General features: G+C 34.6%; 1 protein-coding gene across 1 annotated transcript in view; it reads left to right on the forward strand.

Annotated features, from left to right (window-relative positions):
- Positions 1–1347: 1347 nt before the first annotated feature.
- Positions 1348–27634, forward strand: part of LOC145682245 (uncharacterized) — a 198096-nt gene continuing 171809 nt past the window's right edge. Inside the window, exons 1-2 of the mRNA XM_081753828.1 lie at positions 1348–1469; positions 27328–27528. Coding sequence (XP_081609954.1) covers positions 1381–1469; positions 27328–27528 — 290 coding nt within the window. The 5' untranslated portion in view covers positions 1348–1380. The remainder of the gene's footprint in view (positions 1470–27327; positions 27529–27634) is intronic.

A 27634-nucleotide genomic window follows, 5' to 3' on the forward strand; every position in this document is an offset into this window, starting at 1 on the left:
AGGCCTCCGATTCAAGGTCAATCAACAGAAGAAAGAAGAAGTGCATTCGAGACTTGCTAGATACCAAATAAATGTTTTTGCCGAGGGTATTGGAAGTTTGTGCAACTATGGACCGGATGCATTGAAAAGGAGGATGAAGATGTTGAAAAATAGTATTATCAAAATATTGTACTCTTGTGGTAAAAAATAATAAAATGAATTGTACATATTTGTCGAGTGTTGCTGACACACCCTACAAGCTTGTGGGAAAGTATTACTGTTACTTTCCGTAGCTGCGAAAGAATAAGGAAGAAAGAGGGAAGAAACATTTAGTGTAAAGTGACGTTAATTTATAATTCGTGAAGATACCTCTTACTTAAAAAAAATTTCTCCTAATGGAATTCGGTATCCAGTGGAGAGATAAGTCTTTAACATTCGAGTCTTTCCCACACTAATCTACCAGAGAATCATCTTAGAGATTAATTCTCAATCATGTAATAGTTTGTGGTTTCTAACTTTGTACAAACAAAAGTTTTTATAATTGGATTTAAGAAAAGCGTCTATAGACTTTCAAATACATGTTTGCGGTTAACTTTTACGGTACGTGACGAACGAAATCAACTTTAACGTTGGAAATTCCTCGGTATACATCACCATGTGGTTTAGAAAATCTTTTCAAAGCAACGCTTTTAAAGGATATTAAAGTGAAATTAATTTATTGTTAACACAAAAATCATAATAGAATCATCATCTTTTGCAATACCTGGTATACCATTTCGAATTTCTTACTAAGAGTTACAGTCCTAACATATTTCATTAGTACAGTTTGTTCTGTATTATTTTCAACTATTTACACTAAAACAGCAATAATTGACTTTGCACAACACTATCCAACATTCCTGCATCATGTGTTTCTTTTCTGCAATAAACTTTTGATCACTTCCACTTTTGGGTCACGTGCATAACGCACCATATCTTCCAGAACAACATTTGTAACGAAGCTTAATACTTTGTAAAATCAATTTTATGAAGCGAGAAAATGTAATATAAGTCTTTAATTTCATAATATAGCGTTTAACATTCAAATTCATCATTCCGCGTTTATGTTCTTAATTGATAATTTTCTGGGTATTGGCCAATTCAATTCTACATGATATGTTTCAAACAATTGAAGAGGGTGGTCTTATCAATATTCACTCTTCTTCCAAAATGCTAACTATGAAATTGTACGAACATTACTTTTCACTTACACGATCCTCTTAGTTCTTTTATTGTGTGTGTTCATGTTTAGTTTTTTTTATATAATTTCTAATGTAATTTCGTTTTATATAATTTCTTATGAACATCCTTTTATTTGTTCTAGTTTCTCTATTCGTCGAAATATAAAAATAATATCCAATAATGCCGAACTGCCTAGAAAATATATTTCTGTCCACTCAATTTCATGGCTGGGCTGAAATTGCAAGACCAAGAAGATCTACCAGTGAAAAGTAAGTGCATTAAGAATGCCAATTTTTAAATTATATTTTAATATAGTATTTCCAGTTGTAAACTAAACTGTGTATTTATATTATGATTACATAAATTTAGGTTATTTCCTTTATATTATTGTTCCTAATTTTGAACTTATACCAGTACAGGCATGAATGTGTATGTTAATGATAATTTGCAACTTACCACAGAACACAAATTGTGCTCTATGTTGTAGCCTACCACAGACAACTATAATGGGTACAGTTTTTGTTCTAACGATTACAATAATTACTATTGTTGAATAAAACCGTTGAATTTTCACTGATAGTCTAAAATTATATGTTGTTTAAGCTCGGATTTAGGCTCCTAAATATACATATTGAGTAAATATAACACTGGTATCTCGTATGGTTAATTGTGGATTCAATTTATATTTTAACCATTGCTTATAATTAACAATTGACTAAAATCAAAATGACGTTTTGAGTTTCATTCACTTAATTATAAATACACAATGCATTAAAGTTACTTTGATTTCTTGATTAGTGTCGGAAATGATTTATATTTTTCTAGAACCATTTTCGTTACATTCTTCACCCAATATATAAAACAGATTACACCCAATTTTATTTGAACATGTGAATTCGGAATACTAGTAGATCCTCATATCTATTCTTTATCTACTAGTAGACAGTCCTATCATTTCTACTTACTCTATCTACCCCTCCTCCATTATACCCAAGGTTCAAAAATTTCTGCAATTTCGTTTAGTATACTTCACACTCACCAGATATCAATTTGATTGTGTTAATTATGTAATTTGTTCCATTTAGTGCATGGATCATAGTTGTATATGAGATCTATTTTGAATAACTAGAAATTATTGAATCTATTCGGGAAATTGGTGAGTTTGGGTCGGATACTGGATGTCAAAATAGCGATGCTGACGAAAAACATGAATTTTAATATTCTGTAATATACGACATTTGTGTACACTTTGAGTATAAGATTACCATTTTTAATAGCTTGTGATCAGACAATTGTGAAATATTGTTCGATAGGAATACAATATCGGTGAAATAGATTGGTATTCTAATATGATTTGATTTGAAATTCGCAGAAGAGAAAGCTGCAAGCTTATAAATGTATTATTTTATCAGAGCTGTAGAATAATTTCATTTCAAACGGTAAAATTTGCCGAGCTAGTTAGTTAGCATGTATATATTTTTTCAACTAATCTTGTTTTCCGTCAAACTGAATATGCTACTATAGGCAATCTAGAGCACAGAAGTCAGCAAATATGAAGGGATGTATTAGAGGGACGCATGTAATGACATACATATATTATCAGCAAAAATCTGTTGTATTTCAGGAAAGACCCATAATTTTTTTTATTTTAGGACACTTGAAAACTATGTCAAAAGATATCGATACTTCAATAGAAAAATGGTAGTGTGATATTCTGAAATTCCATTCACTAGTTTATCACTATCTGAAACAATACACGAAAAAGGTACCATTCTTTATGACACTCTTAATAAGATTAGGAAACAAATGTTATTCTTTGGCAAGAAAGATCAAGAAGAGTTGTGTAATAGAGTTATACTTAAAACTTAACCTTGGAACCCTGACAGTATATAAGGAAAATGATGTCAAGAAGGTCTATATGTGGAGAAACAATAAACACACACCCACCCACACACACACAAACATATACAGATGGTGATCAGAAAAATGGAAACACCTGAACGAAATTGCAACTTACCAGATTAATATGGTGTCGGGCCACCTTTCGGCTTCACAACAGCCTTGATGCGACGTGGCATGGAGGCATAGAGGTCGTGAATGGTAGCAAGTGGAATTTTACACCATTCCTCGTGCAGGGCATCGGCCAGTTCTGTGAGAGAGGATGGAGGTGGAAATCGTTGCCGGAGACGTGTTTCCAAGACGGACCACAGATGTTCAATTATGTTGAGGTCTGGGGATTGAGCGGGCCAGGGCAGGTGTTGAACTTCATCCCGATGTTCCTCAAACCACAGTGCAACAACGCCAGCTGTGTGAATGGGTGCATTATCATTGTGGAAGATGACGTCATTGTCCGGGAACAACATCCGGACCATAGGATGCAAGTGATCTCCTAAAATTGCGACATAATCGTTAGCAGTGATTCGTCCACTAAGTGTGACCAAAGGACACAATGAAAACCATGATATGGCAGCCCACAGCATCACCGAGCCGCCGCCATGTTTTACAGTTGAGCAGAGACACTGCAGATCATAAGCTTCTTTGGGCGTTCCCCATACATAAACACGGCCCGTGGTTGGTAATAGGGTAAAGGATGACTCATCCGACCATATCACACGTTTCCAGTCCTCAACGGTCCAAGTTGCATGGTCGCGGCACCATTCGCGGCGTGCGAAAGCTTTATGGTCCCTGATGAGCGGTTTGGCCGGTGCAACACAACCCCCTACGTTCATGTCATGTAATTCGCGGCGGACTGTGATAGTCGAAACAGGGTGGGGGAGATGCTGATTGAGTTCCTCCGTCACTTGCTCCGCAGTGGCAGGATGGTTCTGCGTGACAGTGCGCTTTAATACCCGGCGTGACCTGTCACTCATGATTTTCTTCCGCCCACTGTTCCGCTTACCCGATGTGGTTTTCCCGTGTGTTTTGTAGGCCGTCATCACCTTCGACACTATCCCACGCGACACACCAAACACAGTAGCCACTGCCGTCACACTCACTCCACATAACCGCGCACCAACAATTTGCCCTCTTTGAAAATCTGAGAGGTCTCCCATTTTACACTACCTCCGTCTGTTTCAGCCACTGGACACTGCTATTCTGCTGCGCCTGACGTAGTATGGAGACCGACCTAACATACCACCACCAGCGGGCCGGCGCTGCGGGCGCCACGACACCACTGCCAATCCATACATCTGACGTGTTGCCAACTACAGGTGTTTCCATTTTTCTGATCACCATCTGTATATATATCTGCACATCTTTCTATTTTATATATTTTATGAGAAGAATTATAGAAATTGTAGATCAAATTGCAAGGTAATATACTGTGAGAACATGTTTCCGTCGCTGGTCTGAACACTTGTTATCTAATGTACACAATGTTTCCGACAATGTATTTTATACCTCTGTAACAACTAACGATGTTGCACGTAAGGACTTTTGTACTACAGCACGGATAATAGCTTGGGGGGAAATACATTGAAATACTTGCTGCTAATACACTAGACTCATAAGTACTGTTCCAGCACGGTACGTTAGAAGATCTGAGCAATACCAGGTAAAGTAAAATCGCAGAGGAATAACCTAGGTAATATGTTATGACTGTAAATAATATCTATGTTAAATTTACACAGTAAATGCCTCTCTTATGCGTGCTGGTTGTGACACAAAAGAATAACGGGTGCAAAGAAAGACATAAAAATGTCATGCTTGTCAAACATATGCATACTAGTGTATTTGTGGTTCTCAATTGTTTCTCTAGTTTGTATAATTATCTCAGTCTGTCAGTGTTTGTGCTTTTCAATACATTTTTTCTAATTAGAGATATTGCATTTTTCAGAATACTTTATTCCATAAATAAAAACTCATATAACAAATACATATTACTCATAATATTTTTTTGTTAATTTTGTTAGATTCACTGTTTCCATGAACACAAATTATAAACATGTTACATTATGACACGACAAAATATTTACTCACTCGTTTAAAAAACTTAGACTATATACATGAGAGAATCACTTGCATATAAGCAAAAGTAATCCTGACTGCTTTTGATCCAATTGCTGTTTAACTGTGTAAGAGAATTCAGAGAAATTGCTAATTAATCCACATTTATTGATTTCATGTTAATTTGAAAGTTTTACCAAACTCATCCTCTTCAGGATTTTACAATTTTTAGCAACTGGCTATTTTAAAGAAAAAAAGACATTTGGAGTATTATTTTAATACTTTAGTGACAAGCGAATTCTAACGCATTACGAAGCTGGTCGGAAGTCCACACATCGTATTTGTATGTAAGTTAAGGGGAAAGTGGTGACAGTAGACAGATGTATAATGTTTAGCTCCGTTTGAGGAACTTTTAATAACATGAATGTACAAAAAACTAAATACATAACATGAAAACTAACGTTTCATTTTTTCATTTTTGTTGTAGTGATCAAAGTATCAAAACATAAAATTTAACAAAAATCTCCTTACTCTATTTTGTCAAGGCACTCAATTGAGTGTCATTAGAATTTATTTTAATTTTGCATAAGATTAAACGATTTATTCAATGTTGATTAAGAAGAGAGAAGTCTATTTAAAGTTCATGCCAATGGACCTGGACCTTAATTGACTAAAATAGAATCAGTTAGTCCAGAGTTTTATAAAAACATGTCATTCCTTTTTCGTTTACGTAATTCTTAAAATCTCAGATTGGGAACTGAATTTGATTTCCAAACTATACTACATACGTAAGTTTGGGAATTCGATTTCCGAATTGTGCTATGTCTAAGTTTCGGAATTCTTATATAATGACAATGTCCGTCCTCCGTCTGTCAATAGGTAGCAGAGCAAGAACGATAATAAAAATAAAAGTCAGTTTCCTATAATGATTCCGCAACTCAGAATTATTTTATCTCCTCGAACAAATCCGTCATTCGACCCAAAATATTTCAAATCATCCGATTTTTACATTTATGGATATTGTGCAAATACGGTAATGGATGACGTGAAGCAGTTATCTGCAAACGACTAAGTTCTCATAATCAATCCCCGAACACTCTATCAAAGTGGTTGCATTAGCAATAATTCTGGTTTCAATATTTATTTCCATAGAGCAAAAACAGTAGTATTCTTTCAACAGGAATATATGTCAGAACCAGAATTGGTTATAGCTAACCAATTTCATTTTCAGCATTTACCCCCGTAGAATGAAGACAATAAGGAAAAGCAAGGAATGCTTGTCATTAGGATTAAGATTCGAATGAGCAGGCTCCATTTTTGATTGTTTTCTCTATTGAAACCGATATTTATTTTTGTCCTATAAGTTTGAGCATTCAATTCGTGTATTTTGGAAATCTCCCTTAGTTTCATAATCTTAAGTTAAACTCTTTTGTTTTGAGTTACATAAATTTAAATTTAGAAACGAAAATAATTTTAAACTGCTTTGAATTTGAGAAAATAAGGAATAACAACGTTCTAAGAAAACAAAGTTCACAACTTCATATTTTTAAAATTTTGCCTTCAAACGCTGAATTATTATTTCTAATCTATTTAAATGCTCATCAAATATTACTTCATATCCATCCAAAATGTGAGGTGATCCCAAGAGAGAGAATTCATTTTTAAGTATCTTCCGTATTCCAGGAAACAATTCTTGAAACTGAGATTCAACTTGTTTTTTTGATCATCCACCAAATAGTTCGCACTTCATCGTCTGAACTAAATATCTTCTACTTAGATGACGGTAGCTTAAGTGGTTCACCAAAGTTAGATCAGCAAGACATGCAGATGCTAGTAAAAGAATAAAAAAACTTGAAGTTAACCCGTCTAAATGCGATCTTTTTTTCATATCAGCGAACCCAAACAAAGAAGTTGAATCCCAGTTTTAAGAATTGTTACCGGGGATATGGACGATACTTAGAAGTGCATTATCTCTCTTATGTTCACCCCTTCTTCAGGGTGGATATGAGGAAACTTTTGATGACTATTTAAATGTAAAAAATAATAACTAAGCGTCTGAAGACTTTACCGGTGCAAATGGCTTTTTTTCTACTTAAGAATTGCTTGGGAATAGCAGAATTCATGTATTTTTTACCCACCACTCCTACATGGTCCATACCTTCGAAACTACTTTAGCTTGTTTATTACTTGAAATATGCACTACAGTCAATCATCAATTATTCTTTGAATGAAAATCAATGTACTCAAGCAAACTTATCAGTTCGCTTAGAAGGTTTAGCAAAAGTCAAATTTAAGCTTTCCAGCTTTCCCGTCCTCTTGTTTTGAAGTGAATACATTTGTCTGCAATATACTAAATATTCCAGTTCACAAACTGGAAATTCCTCACTTGACGTATTGATTGGAGCTATGGAACGATATATGCAATGAGATTACCTATGTCTTTTACTTTACGACAGAATTGACATAAAATTATATTAACAGCAATAATTAGTAAAGAATTGGTCGCTGAAAATCCATCTGATATTGCACATTTAAATCGTTTCAAAGAAAAGAATCTGGTTCATGTCTACAGAAATATTGGAATTTTCTTGGACAGTAACACATTTAAAATTTGTTTTGCTCTAACTCTCGGTTTAAATATTTGTCACAGTTTCAAATGTCAGTACATGTCAAGATCAAGTTGATGAAAAAGACTTTCAAGCACTAAGTTCTCCTAGGAGTGGTGATCGAATTTCTCGTCATGGAGAGCTAAATAATATAATAGGACGAACTCTGCCATTATTGATATCCTAAGAATTTTAGAACCATCTGGAATGTCCGAGATGATGTGAAACGGTCAGATGGTTTGACATTAAATCTTTGCTGCTGAGACAGACGATAAGCGAAATCACACGAAATACATATTCTAAGCTAAAAGAATATAATATGTTCATCGGCTTTTCTACTGGAAGCATGGGAGTTTTTAGGCAGGAAACTAGGAAATTCTTAAATAATATTCGGTCGAAAATAAATCTCAAGACGGAAGATCCGAGAAGTGCTCGATTGTTATTTAAGTGCATTAGTTTAGCATTACAGCGAAATAATACGGTAAGCATTTTAACTTCTTTCGCTTCTTCTAAAATTGAAGTTTTTTGAAATGAACAGGAACTTATTAACACTTTAGATTGAAAGTTTTGTAAACAATTTAATTTTTGTCAACTGCGTGATATTTTTTATGCCACTTCCAAAGATGTCGAAGAAGGGCCTAGTCACTGATCTCCGCTAACTTGTTCTACCCAATTTTGTTTTTACTTTTTTATTCGAATGTTAACTCAAAATCATATTTGAATCGTATATGGAGCGGTTTTTAACCTCTCTATTATTGGAAATTACAAAATTTGATTCTTTAGTATTTTCTTGACAACTTCCTGGATCACTTTAGATTTGTAAATTAAGGTTGTTCGTAACCAATGCCTCTCAACTTGCTTACCAAAGCCAAATTACTGTTCAGAGATTAGTGAACTCCAGATACTAATTTTGCCATTAATTTTGTAAGTAGTGGTTACGGGTATTACTCGTTATTTTTTTAATTTGTACATAGTGTTTGCCGTGACGTATGGGTAATATGACGTCAGAACCTTGAGTTTTGTGAGAAACTATCCTTATTTCATTATTAACTAAGGTAATTAATTAGATCAATTTTCACACAGGGTTCATTTGGTATTTGTTTTACAATAGTTACAATATTTCATATTAGATAATATAAAATTTTACGTATTTGTTGCGTTACAAACAAATTCTTTCGCACAACGTTTACTAAAGTAATTTAGCAATGATTAACATTGGTTATTTCTGCTTATACTTCTTATTGGTTATTGGTTATTGGTTCTTCTTATACTATTTCTGCTTGTTATATACACTCTGTGTACACGTATTACTTTAAGACTTTTTACATTACATAAGAATGTTTAGTCAGTTTAGTCTTATTTTTTGAAGTCTTAGTTTTAGGTACAAATACGTTTGTTTAAACGCCCCTCATTATAGAATTTCGTTCATAAATGTGTTATTAAGAAGTATAAAATGTGTCTTATGGCAATAATAAAATTAAATTTCTTATTACGTAACATGATCTGGGTTTGATCCTGGACGTCACTGGATATGCTATAACAATTTCTCGCGTAGAAAAAAAGTCGTTTTAGTAACTCATCGGGCTTCTAACCTTGCTGATGAAAATTCTTAAAATACTTATCCTAGATTGTGTTCATAGTTTAAACTCGTTCCCTCTTATTGTAAATTATCATCCCAAGCGAATCAAGTATTATAGCTTACTCATTCATTCGGGATGAATACAGTATAACGAAATTTAAGACTCCCATGAGAACATGTCACATGAAGCTTCGAGTTAGACTAAAAATCTCTCATAAAATGTCGTGGAGTTGGAGTTGAAGGTTTACCTCAAATTTATGAAGCGCACCTAATGTTTAGGAATAAGAGAACGTTTCGCCATACTGCATCAAATAAACTAAAATAGAAAATAACATAGTAACTCTTACACAATGAACATATTTCAATAAATTTTGAAGTTTACCTGAGTACTTTAATTTCAAAAACTATACACACATTTCACGAAGAAAAATTCACATGATATCTATTCGGGAATATTCACACGAAACATTGATTTTAACTTATTTCATTATATATTTTATTGTGGCTAACACAAATGCAATTATAAGTAAAGCACACTTAACTTATCATTATAATGAAAAAAGAAGAAATTATTTCCAATTAGTGGCCATTAATATTTAACGCACGAGACCGAAAAAAGAAACGCGTTGAAAGAACGAAATGTTCAAGAATGAAAAAAATATAAGTGTGTTCAACGTAATTCCATTGTAATTTGGAAAAGGTTGCGATTCCTTTCATTTTTCTTCTTCAGTATAGCGTCACAAGGATGATAATGGTTTAGTTATAGATGTTGGTTTTTGAATTTTCAAATAACAATTCATTCGATATAGTTCTATAAATTACAGTATATAAAATACATCTTGGGATAAAGAAAATAGCGTCACTCTGTAATTTCTATTAACTATTCACAAAAGAAACTTCACAAAAAGGAAAGCGACCTTATGACTGTAACATCATTGCGTATAATGCTCTCTTTGACCTTCCGCCTTTCTTGTTATTAACATAGAGGCTTGCATTAATACATAACATCCACACTACTTATTCGCTTTGGAATTTACGTAATATACCGTGAAACACAATTCTTATTAGCACTAATAAAGTTGAATAATTTTACAAAACTAGTTCATATATATATATTTCACTGCACTAAGTACTACTTATTATTTGATATCTACCATATTATTTTGATATTGTTTGCACCCATCGAAGTATTTCGCTCACGAGTAGTTGGAGAAGTCTGCTGATGTACTGTTTAACGAAATGGGAGTTAACTGGAGCTACTGAAATTTGTGGAACGTAGAGTCTCTAGTAAGGTAGCGAAAAAGCTCAGAACACAATTGCGTTGTTCTTAAATAAAGTTCTCGCTTGCACATTATTTCTAATCGCCATTAGTCCAGTTGTAAATGGCGTGCGATATAGGGTTGAAGAGATTTAATTTCGTCAAGAATCCTGGCACAAAATATTGAACTTCTTTTAGTCCTTCTCCTCAACGGTATAATATTATTTTAAATCCAAAATTTCCTAACATTCACAGTCGACAACTAAAGTTTTTGGTACGAAAATCACGAAATTCGGCACGATTCACGAGGGCTATCTCTTCGATACGCGAGAGCCATTTTGTGTCGTCTTTCAGTTCATATTTTTGTATTTGTTTAAGCGCACTTTTGAAAATGTTCAGACAATAAAGCTATAAAATACTACATTTAATATTTGTGTAAGTTAATATTCGAATATTTGAATTTGAATTAACATGGACTTTTTCAATGAGTTATTTTCATTTCAAATTTCTACATTTTTATACTCCAACTATAATAGAATGCATATGCAAACAAACAATTCAAACATTTATGTAAATTAATAATAGCTCTTTTATTTAGTAAAAAGTTTACTCATTCACTGCCCAGTGCTCCTTCACACACTTAACATTACAACGAAATACAAAATTACATCACCTTAAGAAAATTTAGACATACTTAGTCAATTATATATTGTAAAAATTTTGAATTGCTGCAACATTGTATTGTTTCATTTGCAAACACTAAACAACCTAATATATAATATAATCAAAATATGGCAAAGTATATAAACAACGATACAATATAATATATATACTTTATTGGTTGATGATAATTATCGAAATTAATGCAACGTTCTAATATCACATTTAAACTAGTACATAGTAATTTTTCAACTGTGACCCTATCTTATCACTCAACATAATGTGCCACGCTAAATTGGAAGGAACCAAACCTCAAATATATTCATTTAGTTATACCCATCTCGAAGCGGGGCAAAAGGGCATTGTATGCGAAAATTAAAATAATAGTGAAGGGCTATATTAAGAAAATTGCATACGCAGTACGTTAAATAGCATGACTCAAATACAAAAGCGGGGAGAATATCTCACTTCCAAGCTTGAGAGTACTTAAGCAGTTTTTCGTGTACAAGGAAGAGACTAATATGTGTACAGAGTCTTAGAAAAACATAATATTGATAATTCTCTAATTTCTTTCTTTATTTCATGTATTATTCCCAGTTGGTTATCACCTAGACTTTTCTAAAACTTCAGATAAGGCTGCCGTAGCCTGCTACATACATATGAGTTTTTTTTTACTCCTGGGTGATGACTGCAATCTTGCAAGAGTATTGTTACAATGTTTATAGCTAGTTAAGTTAGAATGTTTTTGTTTCTTTAGTAGGTTTCCAAAGTTCTATTCTGTCAATCGATTGGAAACCTAAAGAATTACCTGTAAGTGGATCTATCAATTCAAATACCTTTTCAGAAACTTTTTCGAGCAAATTAGGGGACTTCGAAATGAAGGAACTTCGAAATCCTCTTGCCAATTGCAGAACTTAAATTTGTTTGATTAAAAAAAACGAGATCGTTTTCTCTTACTTTGTGTCTACGTTCTTGTTTTTGGTTGTGTTTAGTGTTTCTCTTACGTATAATCTTGCTTCATTTTAAAACTGGAATGACCAATTTATTTGCCTAAAAGATGTATTTACCATTAATATTATCTTTTACACTAAATTCTAAAATGTTTCAATAGTGAATCAGATTGTTTTACATTCGAATGCAAACTAGCTGGGTTACTCCACGTTGACAACATATATGTTCTATAACTACATGCATTAACGCAAGTGGAGTGCAGATTCTCCAAGCGTTATGAAAATGAATTTTGAAAAGTATACCATGGTCTGACTTTCTGTCTCTACCATAGTCCTGTCTCATTGACCTACCATTGTCTTGTAGAGTTTTTTTTTTCGTTTCTATATCGCTCGAAGAAGATATCATTCGGATTTTGCAAACGTTGAATGATGGAGTCGTATTCAGGATTTTCATATTGTTTTTCAACCAATTTCTGGACACTCATATTTCCGGTAAGAGATGGCAATACATGTAAATTATTTACCACATGTACTTCATTTATTGGAGGTAACACAACTCGCAATAATGTACCACTCTCCTACTTGTCAATTCCAGAAGTATGTACAATTTTTAGGTCAAAACCATGTAATTGTAAGCTCCATATAGCTAGACGATTGTTCCAGTTCCGAATTGTATATACCAGCACGAAACAGTTATGATCTATATACACCTTAATGTGTTTATCATACAGGAAGTGTCCCCATTTACAAATACAAATTACAATTACTAAAGCTTCAAAATCTATTGTAATATACAAATGAAGAGGTGTGTTTAAAATTTTAATATTAAAGCAGATAACATTACGTTTAAAATCAATTTCTTAAAAAATTATGGTGGCTACTGCCACCTTAAACTATACGTTATGAAACAAAAATCATGATCAATTCGAGGATGACTAAGAACAATCTTTTGGACTCATCTATCTTTGAGAGACTAAAAGCTATTCTCAACTTAAGAGTGAATGTACCCTTTTTACTCTTGCTAAGTTCAGATAAAGGATAGTCAAAATCAGCAAACTTATCTACAAATTTAGAATACCATTCAAAAAGACCTATACATGTAGTAATTTTTTCATGTATGTAGAGTGAGGTAATTTGCGAATAACTCATACTTAAGAAGGATCGTTGAAGATATCTTCAAGTGTTACAACAAAGACTAAAATATTGAAAGTCGTTTTACAAAATGAGGATTTTGACAAATTTACAGTCATGCTAGCTTTAGACAATTTCGTAAACAATATGGTCTAAAATTTCAAGTAGTTTTTCTCAAGAAAAAGTTCTAACACTCAGATCGTCCACATGGGATACAAGTTTCTCGCACTAATCGTGATCTAACACTGTTCGTAAACCAACAATTAAAGCAGCAGAACCATAAATTTATGTTAAAGATATAATTATAAATCTATACATTGTGTCATTCCAAGAAAAGGCAGTGAACTTTGGGGATTCTTTAGAAATAACAATATGGTTGTTGGATGAGACTAAATTCGAAAAACTAACGAACTGAGCATCTTGGAATTTTAAAAAGAAAATCTTCTATTTTTATTAACCTTAAGCTGCTTCAACTGTACGTATTCAGTTCCGTGAGATCAATAACAACTCTTGGTTTATTCGTGTTTTCTTTTTTACACGGCAAACGGAATGACTATGAACTGAAACAGTGCTTTCAATGGTACCTAATTTTCCACTCATCGATTTGTTTATCAATATTCCGTATCAGCTGGTATGGAAGACTATATGGTTGTTCTACAATAGGTTTTGTAGTATTAACCTCCTTAGCGTATTCATACATATTACATCTACCTGGGTAAATTGTGAAAACATTTGTATCCTTAACAACAAAGTGAACAACTTTTGGTTTTGTTCATTATCCAAATGATTACATTCATGAATTTTTCGCGAGTTTCGTTTACAGTCACTATTCCATAGTTATTTTCAAGGACGTAAAGATTTTTCAAATCTGATAACGAGACTAACACTCTGCTTTTCCTGTCTTATACAAGGTGCATTATCAGTTCAATCTTTTATGGGAGATATTTACCATATAACTCAAAAAAAAAATTCTTCAGCGGCTTGATTAAGGTTTACATTCATTAATCTAAATTCTTTAGAACCTGTTTGTTGTGACCCCGTATAGCGTAGTCGCTAACGCTGTCGTCTTCGTAGAGAGCAGTCCCGGGTTCGATTCTTGGTGGAGGCACTAATTCGACAAGTATAAAAAGCTTTTTCAGACCAGATTTCCTGAATAAGGTTTCCCTGGGTTTTCCTCTTTCACACCAAACAAATGGCGGAAATGTACCTAACATATAAGTCCAAGGCCCTACCTGTCTTCACCAATTCTTTCTTCTTTCCCTTTCTGCGTATAGTCTGCTTGCTGAGGAACGTCATGCCTCAGAACGTGACAGGGCATAGATGCCGATGCTCACAAATAAAAAAAATCTACGTGTAAATCCCTCTTTCGATTCTTTTCTAATTCAGCATTTACTTTCTTTTGTTCCTCTAATGTATTAATTCACTCATTTTCCAACTTATTTTTTACTACTCTGAAATAATTTATTACAGGACAAGAAAAATTTTAATGACCACAATCTGATTCGCACTCAGAACTATCATGAGAAAGGTTCTTATTTTCTGCAAAAATATACGAAATATCCTTTGATTCTATTACACGGTCGGCATGTGACAAAATGTTCTTAGATTCTATTTGTTTAGTTTCTCCCTTCACAGAATTTTCTGTAAGCATAGTAACAACGACTACTTCCTTCCCATTAATAAAACTAATATTTTTTCATAAAAATATATGATTGCTTGGGCATAACCAAAACTCAAGCATGGAAAGTCAAGTTTTGTATTTCCATATGAACATTTACTTCGTCCGTTACCTGCTTTTTCCTTTATCTCAGTAATCGACTACCCGTGGTTGGGAATAATAGCAGAAATGCACTTCCAAAGTTCTAAGCTAACTAGTGAATAGAGCCACCAGTATCACAAAAGCTTTCATCTGTGTATTAACTGTTTTGCAGTAACTTTATGCAGTTCGAGTAATTTTATTTGTATCATTTACGCTATCACCTCTTTCTATTTCCTCATATGAAGTTTCTACGTCCCAATATATAATATTGTTAAAGGTTTTACTTAACACTATGAATTCTACAGGAGAAGTATGTGTGAGTGCGTTTACGTCACAAATGTTTCGAGTAATATTAGAAGGTATACAAGGCACTAATTCGACAAGTATAAAAAGCTTTTTCAGACCAGATTTCCTGAATAAGGTTTCCCTGGGTTTTCCTCTTTCACACCAAACAAATGGCGGAAATGTACCTAACATATAAGTCCCAGGCCCTACCTGTCTTCACCAATTCTTTCTTCTTTCCCTTTCTGCGTATAGTCTGCTCGCTGAGGAACGTCATGCCTCAGAACGTGACAGGGCATAGATGCCGATGCTCACAAATAAAAAAATCTACGTGTAAATCCCTCTTTCGATTCTTTTCTAATTCAGCATTTACTTTTTTCAGCGTACCAGAAGTAATCTCTCGGCGAAGAACATACAGTATAACAAGGATCGTAAATTTGATTACCTTGTTTTCGAGGTGGAAAATCTTGTGATTGATCAAAACCTTGAGCATATTGTTTACGATTTCCTAACTTGAGAAACAGGAATATAGGGAGGCACTTGTAAGTTATTGCCAATACTTAATTTTTCCACTTGATTTACTCTTCTTTGAGCTCTGTGTGAACTACGAGAACTATGAGTAGGTTACTTTTACGATTTAATCTTCTTTGAGCTCTGTTTGAGCTACCAGAACTATGACTAAGTTATTTTTACTATCAGAGTGTTATTGAGAATAAGTAGTGTTTTGTTTACCTAAGTATGTTTAGTTTTGATTTTTATTTTTAGAATAATGTCGTTTTCCTTTTTTTATTTTTCCTATTGTCAACTCGAGATTGCGTTTTACGATTTTCTTTAGAGTTATTGTCCGAAAGATCAACTTGATTCATAGGGAAAGGCTTCCTATGAAAAGAATTATGCTGTTTGTAATTTAACTATTCTTCAACAATTTTCCTTAGTTTTGAACTATATTTAACGTGGTTTATAGTTCAAGTGATGGCAATAGAATTTGCTCTTTTGAAAATAATTCATTTTAAAACATTTTTCTGACCAGTTAATTATTAACAATTAAGAAAATAATTGTTAATACATTAATTATATTATAATAATGTAATTATATGATATTGTTACATATTACAAATTTAAAAGTTTATATATATAAAAACAACAAATAAAAGTATATAAATGAAAATGCTAACTAACGGGCTGCGGATGATATAAGATTTGCTGTTATCTGTCTTTCCTCAATGTATGATGAAGAGGACTTTAGGTCCTTGAAACTGTAACAAAAATCGTGTAGTTATTAGATAATTCTCTTTCTTCTGGTCAGAAAAATGTTTTAAAATGTTATTATGATTATCCAGAACTATGGAGTCTATTTAAAATAATTCAGTAATAATAAATTAATAGTGTTGGTAATAAATGTATCACTAACACATTTGTTCAATTCCTTGATACGGTAGTATCTATTGGCAACAAATTGGTCAACTATGCCATCAATTTTAGGATCGTAGCTTTTTGGTTGGGAAACAGACATTTTCCTGCAACTAGGTGCGGTGATTCAAATTGTATTCTAAACTCGACTAGGAAATTATTGTATGACTTTGTCTTGTTTGCAGGTAATAAATCATTCCTTTGCGCTACATTGCATCAAAGAATGTAGATATTTAAATATTGAATTTGAGGAATTTGGATGATCTTAACATTCTTCTCGAAAAGTTCCGAAATATTTAAAGCAGTAATTTTGCTTTCATGACTGAGAATTTTATAAACTATACCATCACTCCGTTTGATGTGCTTAACTTTCTCAATTTCTACTATTTCTACAATTCGATTGTGCTTATGAGTTTTATTTTCATTTTTTGAATCTAATTAGTTTCACTATTGCTACTGATGGTCAAACTATTAATTGATATTTCCTACACTATCGTGCTTATGTAAGGAGTTAGTCTTCTAACTATTAACCGTTACTATTAACCCGTTTGATGTCACTCTCCTCAAATGAAGACAGTCTACTTAAGTTAGGATTTCATAAAATGTACTACGTTTTTAGGTCTTTTATATATTTAATATGCTCAAAGAAGAGTCAGGGAGATTAAAATAATATATGCTCTCCGGACATATATATTTACGTCTCATTGCGAAAATATATTTTACCCGTTTAAAGTGCTCTCTCATGCATTAACTATAAATTTAATTTCGTTCTGGTGATGCTTCCGAAGCAACCGAGCTGTAATCGAACACATGCTAGAGGGATTGTAATTTTCATTCGGACACTTGGCTATTTTAATTATTTCAATTTTTCCCCGCCAACAATTAAAATAAATTGGTGTCCTCAAATGAGGATAGTGGGTTCCTGAAAGACATGTTTCACTTAAATGCTAAAGTGCGCTCTCCACTGCTATTATATTGCATGTTCTCATTTAATGTCTGCATTGTGGTAAACAGATGGCATTACCTCTATTAGTTGATAATTACTAATTCTTTACACAGGAGCTTTTAACTATTTTAAATTACCTATCAGTTAAATGAAGAAAAGTAAATTACTATTTATTTGTAATGTGGAATTTAAATACAAAATCAATAGAAACTGCTTTTGTTGGATGTATACAAAAGTCTAGTAACAGTTATTTTGATCCCTGTCCTTATATTTATGATAATTGTGCTTCAAAGTATGGATACTCTCCTAGAGTTTTGCTCTGAAGCGCACTGACTGTCAGTGAACAGTGAAGAGTTTTGAGAAAATCTTTCCTTTTCCTGCTCCTGAGCTCTTTCTCTGTCTCTTTCTTGGTGAACCGTCTGTCAGACTGATCCAGCCAAGGTCAGCCGGTTCTAAGGATCGATATAGGGGATTTGCTTCCTCTGGGCAACTATCCGAACGGGTTGTCCCACCTTTACATCAATACTTTTCATCATTGTCACTCTCATTACACCCGCTTGATTGCAAAACACAGAAAGCTTGTGCCAGCAATTGGCCTTTATGATGACCGACCCAGGCTCAGTTAGTGGATCACCTCTCGAATACAGGCATGAAGGATTACACCCAGTCTTTGCTAGCCCATCTGCTCCCTCCACGAAGGTGGAGAAGCGGAAGGTGTATGTTGAAAGACGCCGACGGGCTTCAGAACGCTCGACAGCCTCCATTGTATCAACTGCTTCTAACATATCTCGATCCAGATCTCCACGGAACCAAACAAAATACTCTGATAGGGTCAAGAACTCGCCTCCCGCTAAGAAACAACATATCGATAACGCTTCAGCTTCATCAGACATGGAAGCCGTTGTTACACCAACTGCACGCCGACCATCATCATCATGTCATCCTAGTTTTCCATCACTTAATTGCTTCTAACTTCAAAATTTTGACGCCAAGTTTATAAACGAAAAGATTATCATTTGCTACTTCGTAATGCAATGGCTTCATTTTCAAATCTACCGATGACAATTTTTAACTACAGTCCGTAATAAGACCTCCTTTGAAATACTCGGCAAAAATTCCACACTGGTTTCTCTCAACACCGCTCGCCGTAAGCAAGCTTCTCCACCCAAACGTCCGCAATTCGGATACGCAACAATTCCGGCCCCACTTACATGACATGTGTGCTGACTATGTGTCAAGATACGATAGATTTCCTGCTCACTAATGATGCATTTATTTACAAGAAAAAACATTGAGTTGAGCCCTCTCGCTCTTCTCCGCCTCTACCACTCCGTTGCGAAAAGTGCCAGAGCTATAACAGTCATTCAACTGTAAATTGCACAAACCCTACAGCTTGTGGGTACTGCTCTGGATCACATCTCACTATTATTTGTCCAAACATGCAATTTCCACCTCAATGCAATTTCCACCTGCACAGAACGGCATCCTGGATACAGTTATAAATGTAAACGCAAACCTTCACCAGACGAAGAACATCTAGAACTAGTTTTTCCGTTTCGAACACAGCCTACTTCCGCAAACACGGAGACTACTATCAATGATCCAGTTACCATTGGTAAATTGCTAGAATTTATCAATCTTGCACTGCAAAACATTCATCCTTTTCATCGTCCGGATATCCTTCAACAGCTCACTCTAGCCGCCAGACGACTTTTAATGTAGCTCTTTATGCCACATATTCTAACAGTTATGTTCACATTCATACTACTCCACTTGAAACGTCAGTGTAACATTTTGCTAACCATGGATTTAGGTTTTGTTTTTGAACATCCGTTCTCTTCCGAAAACAAAGTACTTTTCCAAGCACTTTTACTAGAAGAACATATATCCGTATTTCTCTTGAACGAAACTTTTCTCACTCCGTCCACATATTGCAGAATTCCAAATTTCATTTTACTCCGACATGATAACCTTTTACCTACGTTACGGGCAAACGGCGGAGCTGCCATAGGTTTTCAGCATCATCTTCCTTTCAGACAGCATACTAGCCCTGTACTAAACATACCAGAATATCTTATTACTATTCTCTACTTTAAATTCATTGCTATCACTCTTGCTACTATTTATATCCGGCCCGGCGTACCCATACCATATGATTTCTTCTCTCATATCTCCAACAATTATAAGCATTTCATTATTCTTGCAGATATTAATATGTACAATCGCAATGATCAGAACCGCACACACTTCCAAGATTTCATGCTGACCAACACTACTGGTTCTCTACTTCACTTACCTTCACCAACTCGCCCAGCTAATACCACACCCGATGTAGCAATTACTTCAAATACAATAGTTACGCATTGCACAGTTGTAGTTCTGGACTTGCTTGGCAGTGATCACGCTCCAATTAAAGTTACTTACCATACTGGTCTTGCTCACTCGCCATCTTCACGATCACCTCATTTTCTGCACGCTAAAATAAGAAAACTGGGATAATTATCGCACTTACCTTTCTTCCACCATCGAACCATATCATTCACCTACCACTTCCGATGAACTTACTACCCAGGCTGATGGTATAACCACGGCTATTCAACAGGCCTCCACAGTCTACATTCCAGAAACTGAGTCCATACCCTTTCGGCCTAAATTACCACCTTAATACCTTGCTATGGTACGTCGTTCACGTCAATGCTTTTGGGAATATCTTCACACTGGAAATCGTTCTAGCTTACGTTTTTCTTACCAACTCCAACGAATCGTTCGCAATTACATTTGTGGCTATAGACACGTAATCACCTTGCAGACACAGCACATCCCACGTTATACTGGAAACGTTTTAATGCTCTATGTGTTAAATTCACTAAGACACCTTGTCCAATTCTTATCAAAAATATTCCTGCCCATTCTGCTCAAGACAAAGCCAACGCTTTCGCTTTTCACCTTCAATCTATGTTTACTCCACCAACACCAGATTCTACTACTCGCCCTCATCCTGCCGATCCAGTTAATACTGCGGTATATTTTTTGTAGCCGATTTTCTGGACTTGCCTCACAATATCCACCTGTTTAAGTACACAGACGATACAGCTTTTCTTGCTCTTTGCCGAACCATCCATTTCTCTCTTCAGAAATCCATTAATCGCTTCACACGCTAGTGTCGCAAGTAAAATATAGCAATGAATGCAGGCAAAAATCAAAGCATAAATTCATACCCCTCGACAACGATCTAAAGCTCATCGCAAACCATCTTTACTTTCATTAGCAGATAACGATACCCCCATTCAGCCTTCTAAAACTTTCATGTACCTTGGAATAGTTTTCGATCATCATCTTACTTGGGCACCTCATCTAAAAACTCTCAAGGCCAAAGTCACAAATAGACTCAATCTGCTGAAACGACTCCCGGCACCACCTGGGGACTATCTTCACATCCTGTACTGACTACTTACAAAACGTTCCTCCACCTAGTCCTAACCTATGGCTTTCCTGCGTGGACCTCCGCTCCACTCTCCTACTATAAACAAGTGGACATTTTCTAACGACTTGCTTTCCGTATCGCTTTTCGCATTTCTCTCCCTAGCCTACTCGTGATCTGTGCACTCTCATCTCTTTCCCGATTCTCAAATTTCACTTGTAGCACTACGACTCAAGTTTATTACTTTACGTAATGCTAATCATCAGCCTCTTCTTCTTGAGACTATGCACTACCATTCTGTCGCTTTCGGTATTATGACACACCGTTACACAACCACTTTACACTTTATTGTTTCATACTTCCCCCTGATCATCCAGACCTTGCCCTGTTCGAGGATTATCATTTGCATGATCATCTCCCGCATATTTTCCCATCATATAGCGCACAGTAATTATCTTTGTAACTAACAGGGCTCCCTATGTCTTCATCAGCCTAGTGTCTCCCCTAGGCAGAAGATAATCGCATTTGTCATACTAAATTTTACTAAGTGTTGTGCCGTTCCTTGCACCTCACCTCATCCCTCATGCCCATTATAATTCAGTCTTTATATTTCTCATTATACTTTATTAACAAAGAACATACTTTCCCGTCTCTAAGCCTTTTCATAATCATTTTCCTGCTCTATTTGGTATTACTAATGCTTTCTTATAATACATAATATTTAATGTCTGCTTTATATGTTATATATGTTGTACTTTCGTCCCACCTTACAGAATGATTATGATCGCATATATCATAATGTCCCTATGGAATAATGAATAATAAAGAATAAATAAATACTGAATAACCTAACTTCACTTAGACCATCCATGAGTTTTCATTCCCATCAGTCCTTCACTTCCTTTGCAGGAAGAGGATGTATCCCTCTAAGAGGTGGCTAGCTGTCAGCTAGCCTTAAAAAATACTTCAAGGTATAAAGTAAAAAGGCACGCAGCTATATTATGCCCAGTAGGTATGACTGCAGACAATTAAGGATATCGTTATCAGAGGTGCCTAACAGTAGAAGAAATTGATGATGAATTAGCTCGAATTGATTCAGTAGAAACCACAACCGATGCTGTTGTCACTATTCTCCCGTCAATTGCCACGGGTGATATTACAGACGAAGACGAAGGAAATGATGAAGCCAGTGGTGAAGTGGATGTTGGCGATGTTCTGGGAGAACTCGAGTTGGAGTGTATTGTTGTTGATCATCTATGCGCTGATAACGAAGACGGTAATCTGACCACGAATAGCAAATGTGCTTTTGAGTATGAAACGCCTGTATGGAGGAAGGGGTATCCGTATTATTCGAAATGTGTGAATAGTGATTGTGATGCTGCTGCAGTAGCATCTCAGAATCTCAAGTACAAACTACAGACCATAGTCCGCTCCATATTTTAGAAGAGTTCATAACGTTTGATGGGTTAGAGTATATTTAAAGGAAAGCGTTCTCTATGCTACTACTATCAAGAATGATACCAAGTTCGTGTTTTCAGTGAAAGATCTTAGAGTTTTCCTCGGCATTCTTATCCTTTCAGGTTACAAAGGATTGCCACAATAGAAACTATATTGCAGTCAGGGTAAAGGCTTAGGTGTTTCTGTTGTATCGCAGTCAATGCCAAGAAATCGGTTTCAGAAATTGAAATCATTTCTATATTTTAACAACAATAATAATGTACATTTGGACAAGGCATTCAAAGTTCGACCATTTATCGATATACTATATTCAGGTTTTTAGAAATTCGATGCATTTGATGTATTCAGTGGACGAAATAATCATAAAATATATCGGCCACCACACACTGAAACAATCCATGAAAGGAAAGCCAATTCGATTTGGTTACAAGTTGTGGGCTATATGTGGAGCCAATGGTTACTACTTCAGTTTTAATTTGTAGTATGGACGTGCACTTGACGATAACAAGGATAGGATATCACTTGGAACATAAGTTATTGAAAATCTTATCAGTATTGTAAGTGACCCGCTCTCCTACGAACTGTTTTTTTCGATAATTATTTCGCTAGTTTCGAACTTATGCGTTAACTTACAAGGGACGTATGCGAACCGTGACAGCTAGATATTTATCAAAATTAGTACCCTGACTAATTGTGAATCGCTAATCATGTGAGTCGCTTTTGATAGTCATTCGGTGCAGAAAATCCTTGTTTGCGGATAGATAGACGTACTTTCCTGTCACAGATTTGTTACCTTTCGAGTCATAGCTTTCCCGTCTTCTTTTCAGGCTCTACGTCGTCGTTTCTGTGGTTTGGAAGGTATCAGGATTATATGCAGAGTTGCAACCCCAAGTCAGTTCGTCTTCTAGCTCTCGAAGACCATTTGAGGAATCAATTCCACACAATCATTGGAATAGCTGTGCTATAGGAAGATTTGCTGTTCACAAATCTGCATTCTTCTTTTTTTTTCTACGCCAACTCTAACATGTGCCCTTTTTGGGTGAATCCTGTATCAAACCAGTTAGTCACTTTATGTTGTGCATGCTGTAGTTTACTGCTAATGGACATTTGTTTCTTCTGCAGTCTTGTTGTTGTTGTACATTTATTCGTTTATGTGTACGTATCCCTTAATTTCTCAACTTCAGAGCCTCATATCTTCTTTATTTGTCAACACTGATAACACATCTTTTTGCTTATATTCTTTCACATTTAATGACAACTGTTTTAATAATATAAAATGATATATGTTCTAATAAAAAAACTATAAGTCTGTTTTGAATTGGTAACATTGCTTGTATGACACTACTGCCGTGTTCTTCATGACATATCCCCTTCCATAGGTATCAGGGTATCTGCATACAATTTTAATTTTTTGCCTTTTCCATGCGCTTTTGGGCACTGCCTCACCCGATAACTGTGGGTATATGTATTATACAAAGCAGATAAACAAGGAGTTTCCGCACCGAGTGACTATCACCACGATGATTAGCGATTCACAATTAGGCAGGATACCAATTTTCAAAAATATCGAGCTGTCATGGTTTACACACGTCCCTTGTTAGTTCGTTAGGGTTCAAAGCAACAGGAACTGTTCGTGAAAATAGGTTGAAGAAATGTCCGCTTGCAAGCAACAAGGAGCTCCAAAAGAAAGGAAGGGAAGCCTATGACTTCAAATTTGACTCAACAAACGAACTTCTAGTGGTAAAATGCAATGACAACAATTGTGTCACCTTAGTAACATATTACGATTAGATAAACCCTACTCGACAAGCCAGAAGATATTCCCGTGAAAGAAAGAAAAGAATTACAATTCCACAACCTCAACTCGTTGCAAATTACAACAAGAATATGGGAGGAGTTGATTTGCATAATTGGCTGGTATCAAAGTATCAAGTTTCTAACCGTGGCAAAAATGGTATTGGCCAATATTCGTGGGAATGGTTGATATGGGTATCGTCAACGCTTGGCTGTTATACAAAAGGGTGAGTTCGCAACCAATTACTATGCTAAACTTTAGAAGAACAATTGCTTTGGCCTTGATCAAGACAAAATCTCCAGGACCACTTTCTACATCAGATGTATCAAGGACCAAATCCAAAGCCCAACCTCCTCGTCTACCAGATGACATAAGATTTGATGGAAGAAACCACTTTCCTGGGAAGAGGGAAAAACAAAGGAGATGCCAGCAAGAAACTTAAAAGGAAAACCGCGGACCTTTGTATAAAATGTAATGTGTTTTTATATATTGAGTGTTTTACCATTTACCATACGAAAAACAAGGAGTAAGAAATAACGTAATAGGCAGCAATGAGAAGATGTCATGTTTTCATACTGACTGAGAGTGTATTCTACCATAAAGTGTATTCTTCAAATTCCTGAAATGTATGTACCTAATATAAAGTTTATTGTTCTAATTCCTGAAATGTATGTATTATTTTAAATAGTATTGTATTAGTACATAAAGCACTGTAGAAGATAAAAAATAAAGTGTCTTGCAATGCCTTCTATGTTGCAATTTTAATAAGCGTTCCGAGCATACCCAGATCAAATGCCCGTTTTTTAAGTGTTGTTAAGAACGGTTAGTAAACTGAAAATTTTCAAATTTGTGACGAGTGAACAAAAGTACTGAGAATTTGTTAACGATATCTGAGTGTAATTTTCACTATTAAACTAATTGTATTTAAAAAGTACCGTGTGTTTCAGTTATCTTCGTGTGTTGTTCTTACTTGTACTGACACGGAAATCTTACTAAATTGCAAATGATTTTCATTTTCAATTTAGATATTTGCCTGGTAGTCCTTATACATTTCTAATACGCATGTAAAATCGTAGGCTGTAACCTGTTAGAACATGCATTAACTTAATGAAAGGATATACCGATACGAAACTCTAAATTGCAAAACTTTGTATTAAAACATTAGTGCTACTGTCATCTCTGTAGCGCTTATTATCATGGATTGTTGGAAGGGGTACTGAGTTTTGATAAGGCATAGTATCTTGATATGAACGTGAATCATTCGCATAATTTCGTTGTTCGTGAGAGTGGTTCAAATACGCTGTCTATGGAGACTGTGTAGTCGCATTTAAAAATAAATTTAAATTTGACTTATCGTACTGATAGTTTGACGCATCCGTTTGGATTTTACTTGGGGAAGAAAAAAAATTCTGCCGTTTCCTCTATTGGTGAGATGTGTCTCATGTTCATTTGTCTGCTTCGATGATGTATAAATAGTGGTGAGTGTTATTTTCTTGCAGCCAATTTTTAGTTTTGTGGTATATTTATAATATTTGTTTTATTATTTATTGTTGGTTTGGATGGTTTATTTCTTTTGTACTGCTTTTAAGCGACGGGTTTGGGCTCAGTAGGCCTAGAAATTGATAGTCACCGTTTCATCCGACTTGATTTCTCGGAATAGTTTAGGTATCGGTAGAAAAGACGTCTCCATTATTTGCAGCAATTAAAGAGTAAATTCAGGGTGAGTGTAGATCATTTCGTTAGAATTGTAACCGATTTATCGATATTCTCATTTACATGTGTGTATTAATGCTACAATATGTGAGCTCATTACCGTCGCGAACTTGGATTACGATTGTTTAATATTGGGTTTATTAAACTAGTCCAGAATTACTTTTTTATTGCTCCGATTGATTTAATCGTTCTTGGGAACTGAAAATTGAACTCTTGTTAGGAATCGGTTCAAGTGATTTGGTTACTAAGAATGTTCCGCTCAAATTGCACTTATTCTAAATAAAACAATTTCATGTTAGCCTTTCAACAATTTTAACCCTGTAGTGATGCCAACTATGTCTCCCGATATTTCTACAGAACAAAATTACAAAGTTTTATACTTATTGGCTTAATAGTTACAAGGCCGAATCAGGATAAATGATGTGGATTTAGTTTGTCTTTTGGACATTCACTTTAGAACAAGGAGTATTTTGCCCAATGATTTAAAATAAATTCATTCTAGAAAAAAACGCATTTAATTAGGTAAATTATGTAAAGAAATGTCTATTTTGAATACAACTTTAGTGGGGCCTTATGGAAATTAATGAGATTGTTTAATAAATTAAACTGGAATATTTATAAAGAAAGAAAATACTTTTTAAAATCGCATAAAATACAATGTAATAACTGGAAAATAAATTACGAATAATGGTTTCGTGAATGTAGAAATTGTGGAAGAAGAAAAGGAGTTAAGTATAGGAGTTAAAATGTACATTTTAATTATGTTAGAATTAGTTACATTCATTGGATGATATAAACCAGAATTGTTACGGTGCTTCGCATAACTCAAAAAGGAAGTAACTTATTTTGATACCCGGAAAAACTAATAGAAATAAAGACGCTGGGTTCCCAACAAATAAATATCTTGTTTATACTTCACCGAAAGAATTGCATCTCATTTTATGTCATTTATTATTAGCTTAAATATTTTAAAATGCTCTATTCTACATAATTAGATGTGTTTCAAATATTGCGATACTATCATTTAAATCATATTTCTGGCCACAACAGATGAATTATGAATAATGAATTATTTAATTACTATACGATATTTGTTACAGTTTCATGTTTATTTTTTTACTATGGAATTTATTTATTACGATATTATCAAGCAGAATAATTTAAACTTTCGATATATTTGTCGAGTATTTTTCTCTTCTCTCATATTTCAGAATTTTCTGGATCACTGTCATCGGAATATCTTTTATTTCTTCATGCAACATAATTATAAAATCTTGGAATAAATTTCAAGACAGTCCTACGGTGCTAACTCTGCAAAGGGATTATAACAACTTTTCATTTTATTTACCTGCATTTCATCTTTGTCCAAATGACGCGTTTAAGAGAAATATTTCGAAGACACTCCTAACCAGGTAAGACAGTTTTGAAAATCAATAATTATAATACATTTATGCACATTTTCATATGCATAATGAGTGTTCCACACAAAACTTAAGTTTTAATATTTTAATATCTATC

This window comes from Thermobia domestica, chromosome 3, assembly GCF_964235325.1.
Source record: "Thermobia domestica chromosome 3, izTheDome1.hap1.1, whole genome shotgun sequence".
Lineage (NCBI taxonomy): Eukaryota > Metazoa > Arthropoda > Insecta > Zygentoma > Lepismatidae > Thermobia > Thermobia domestica.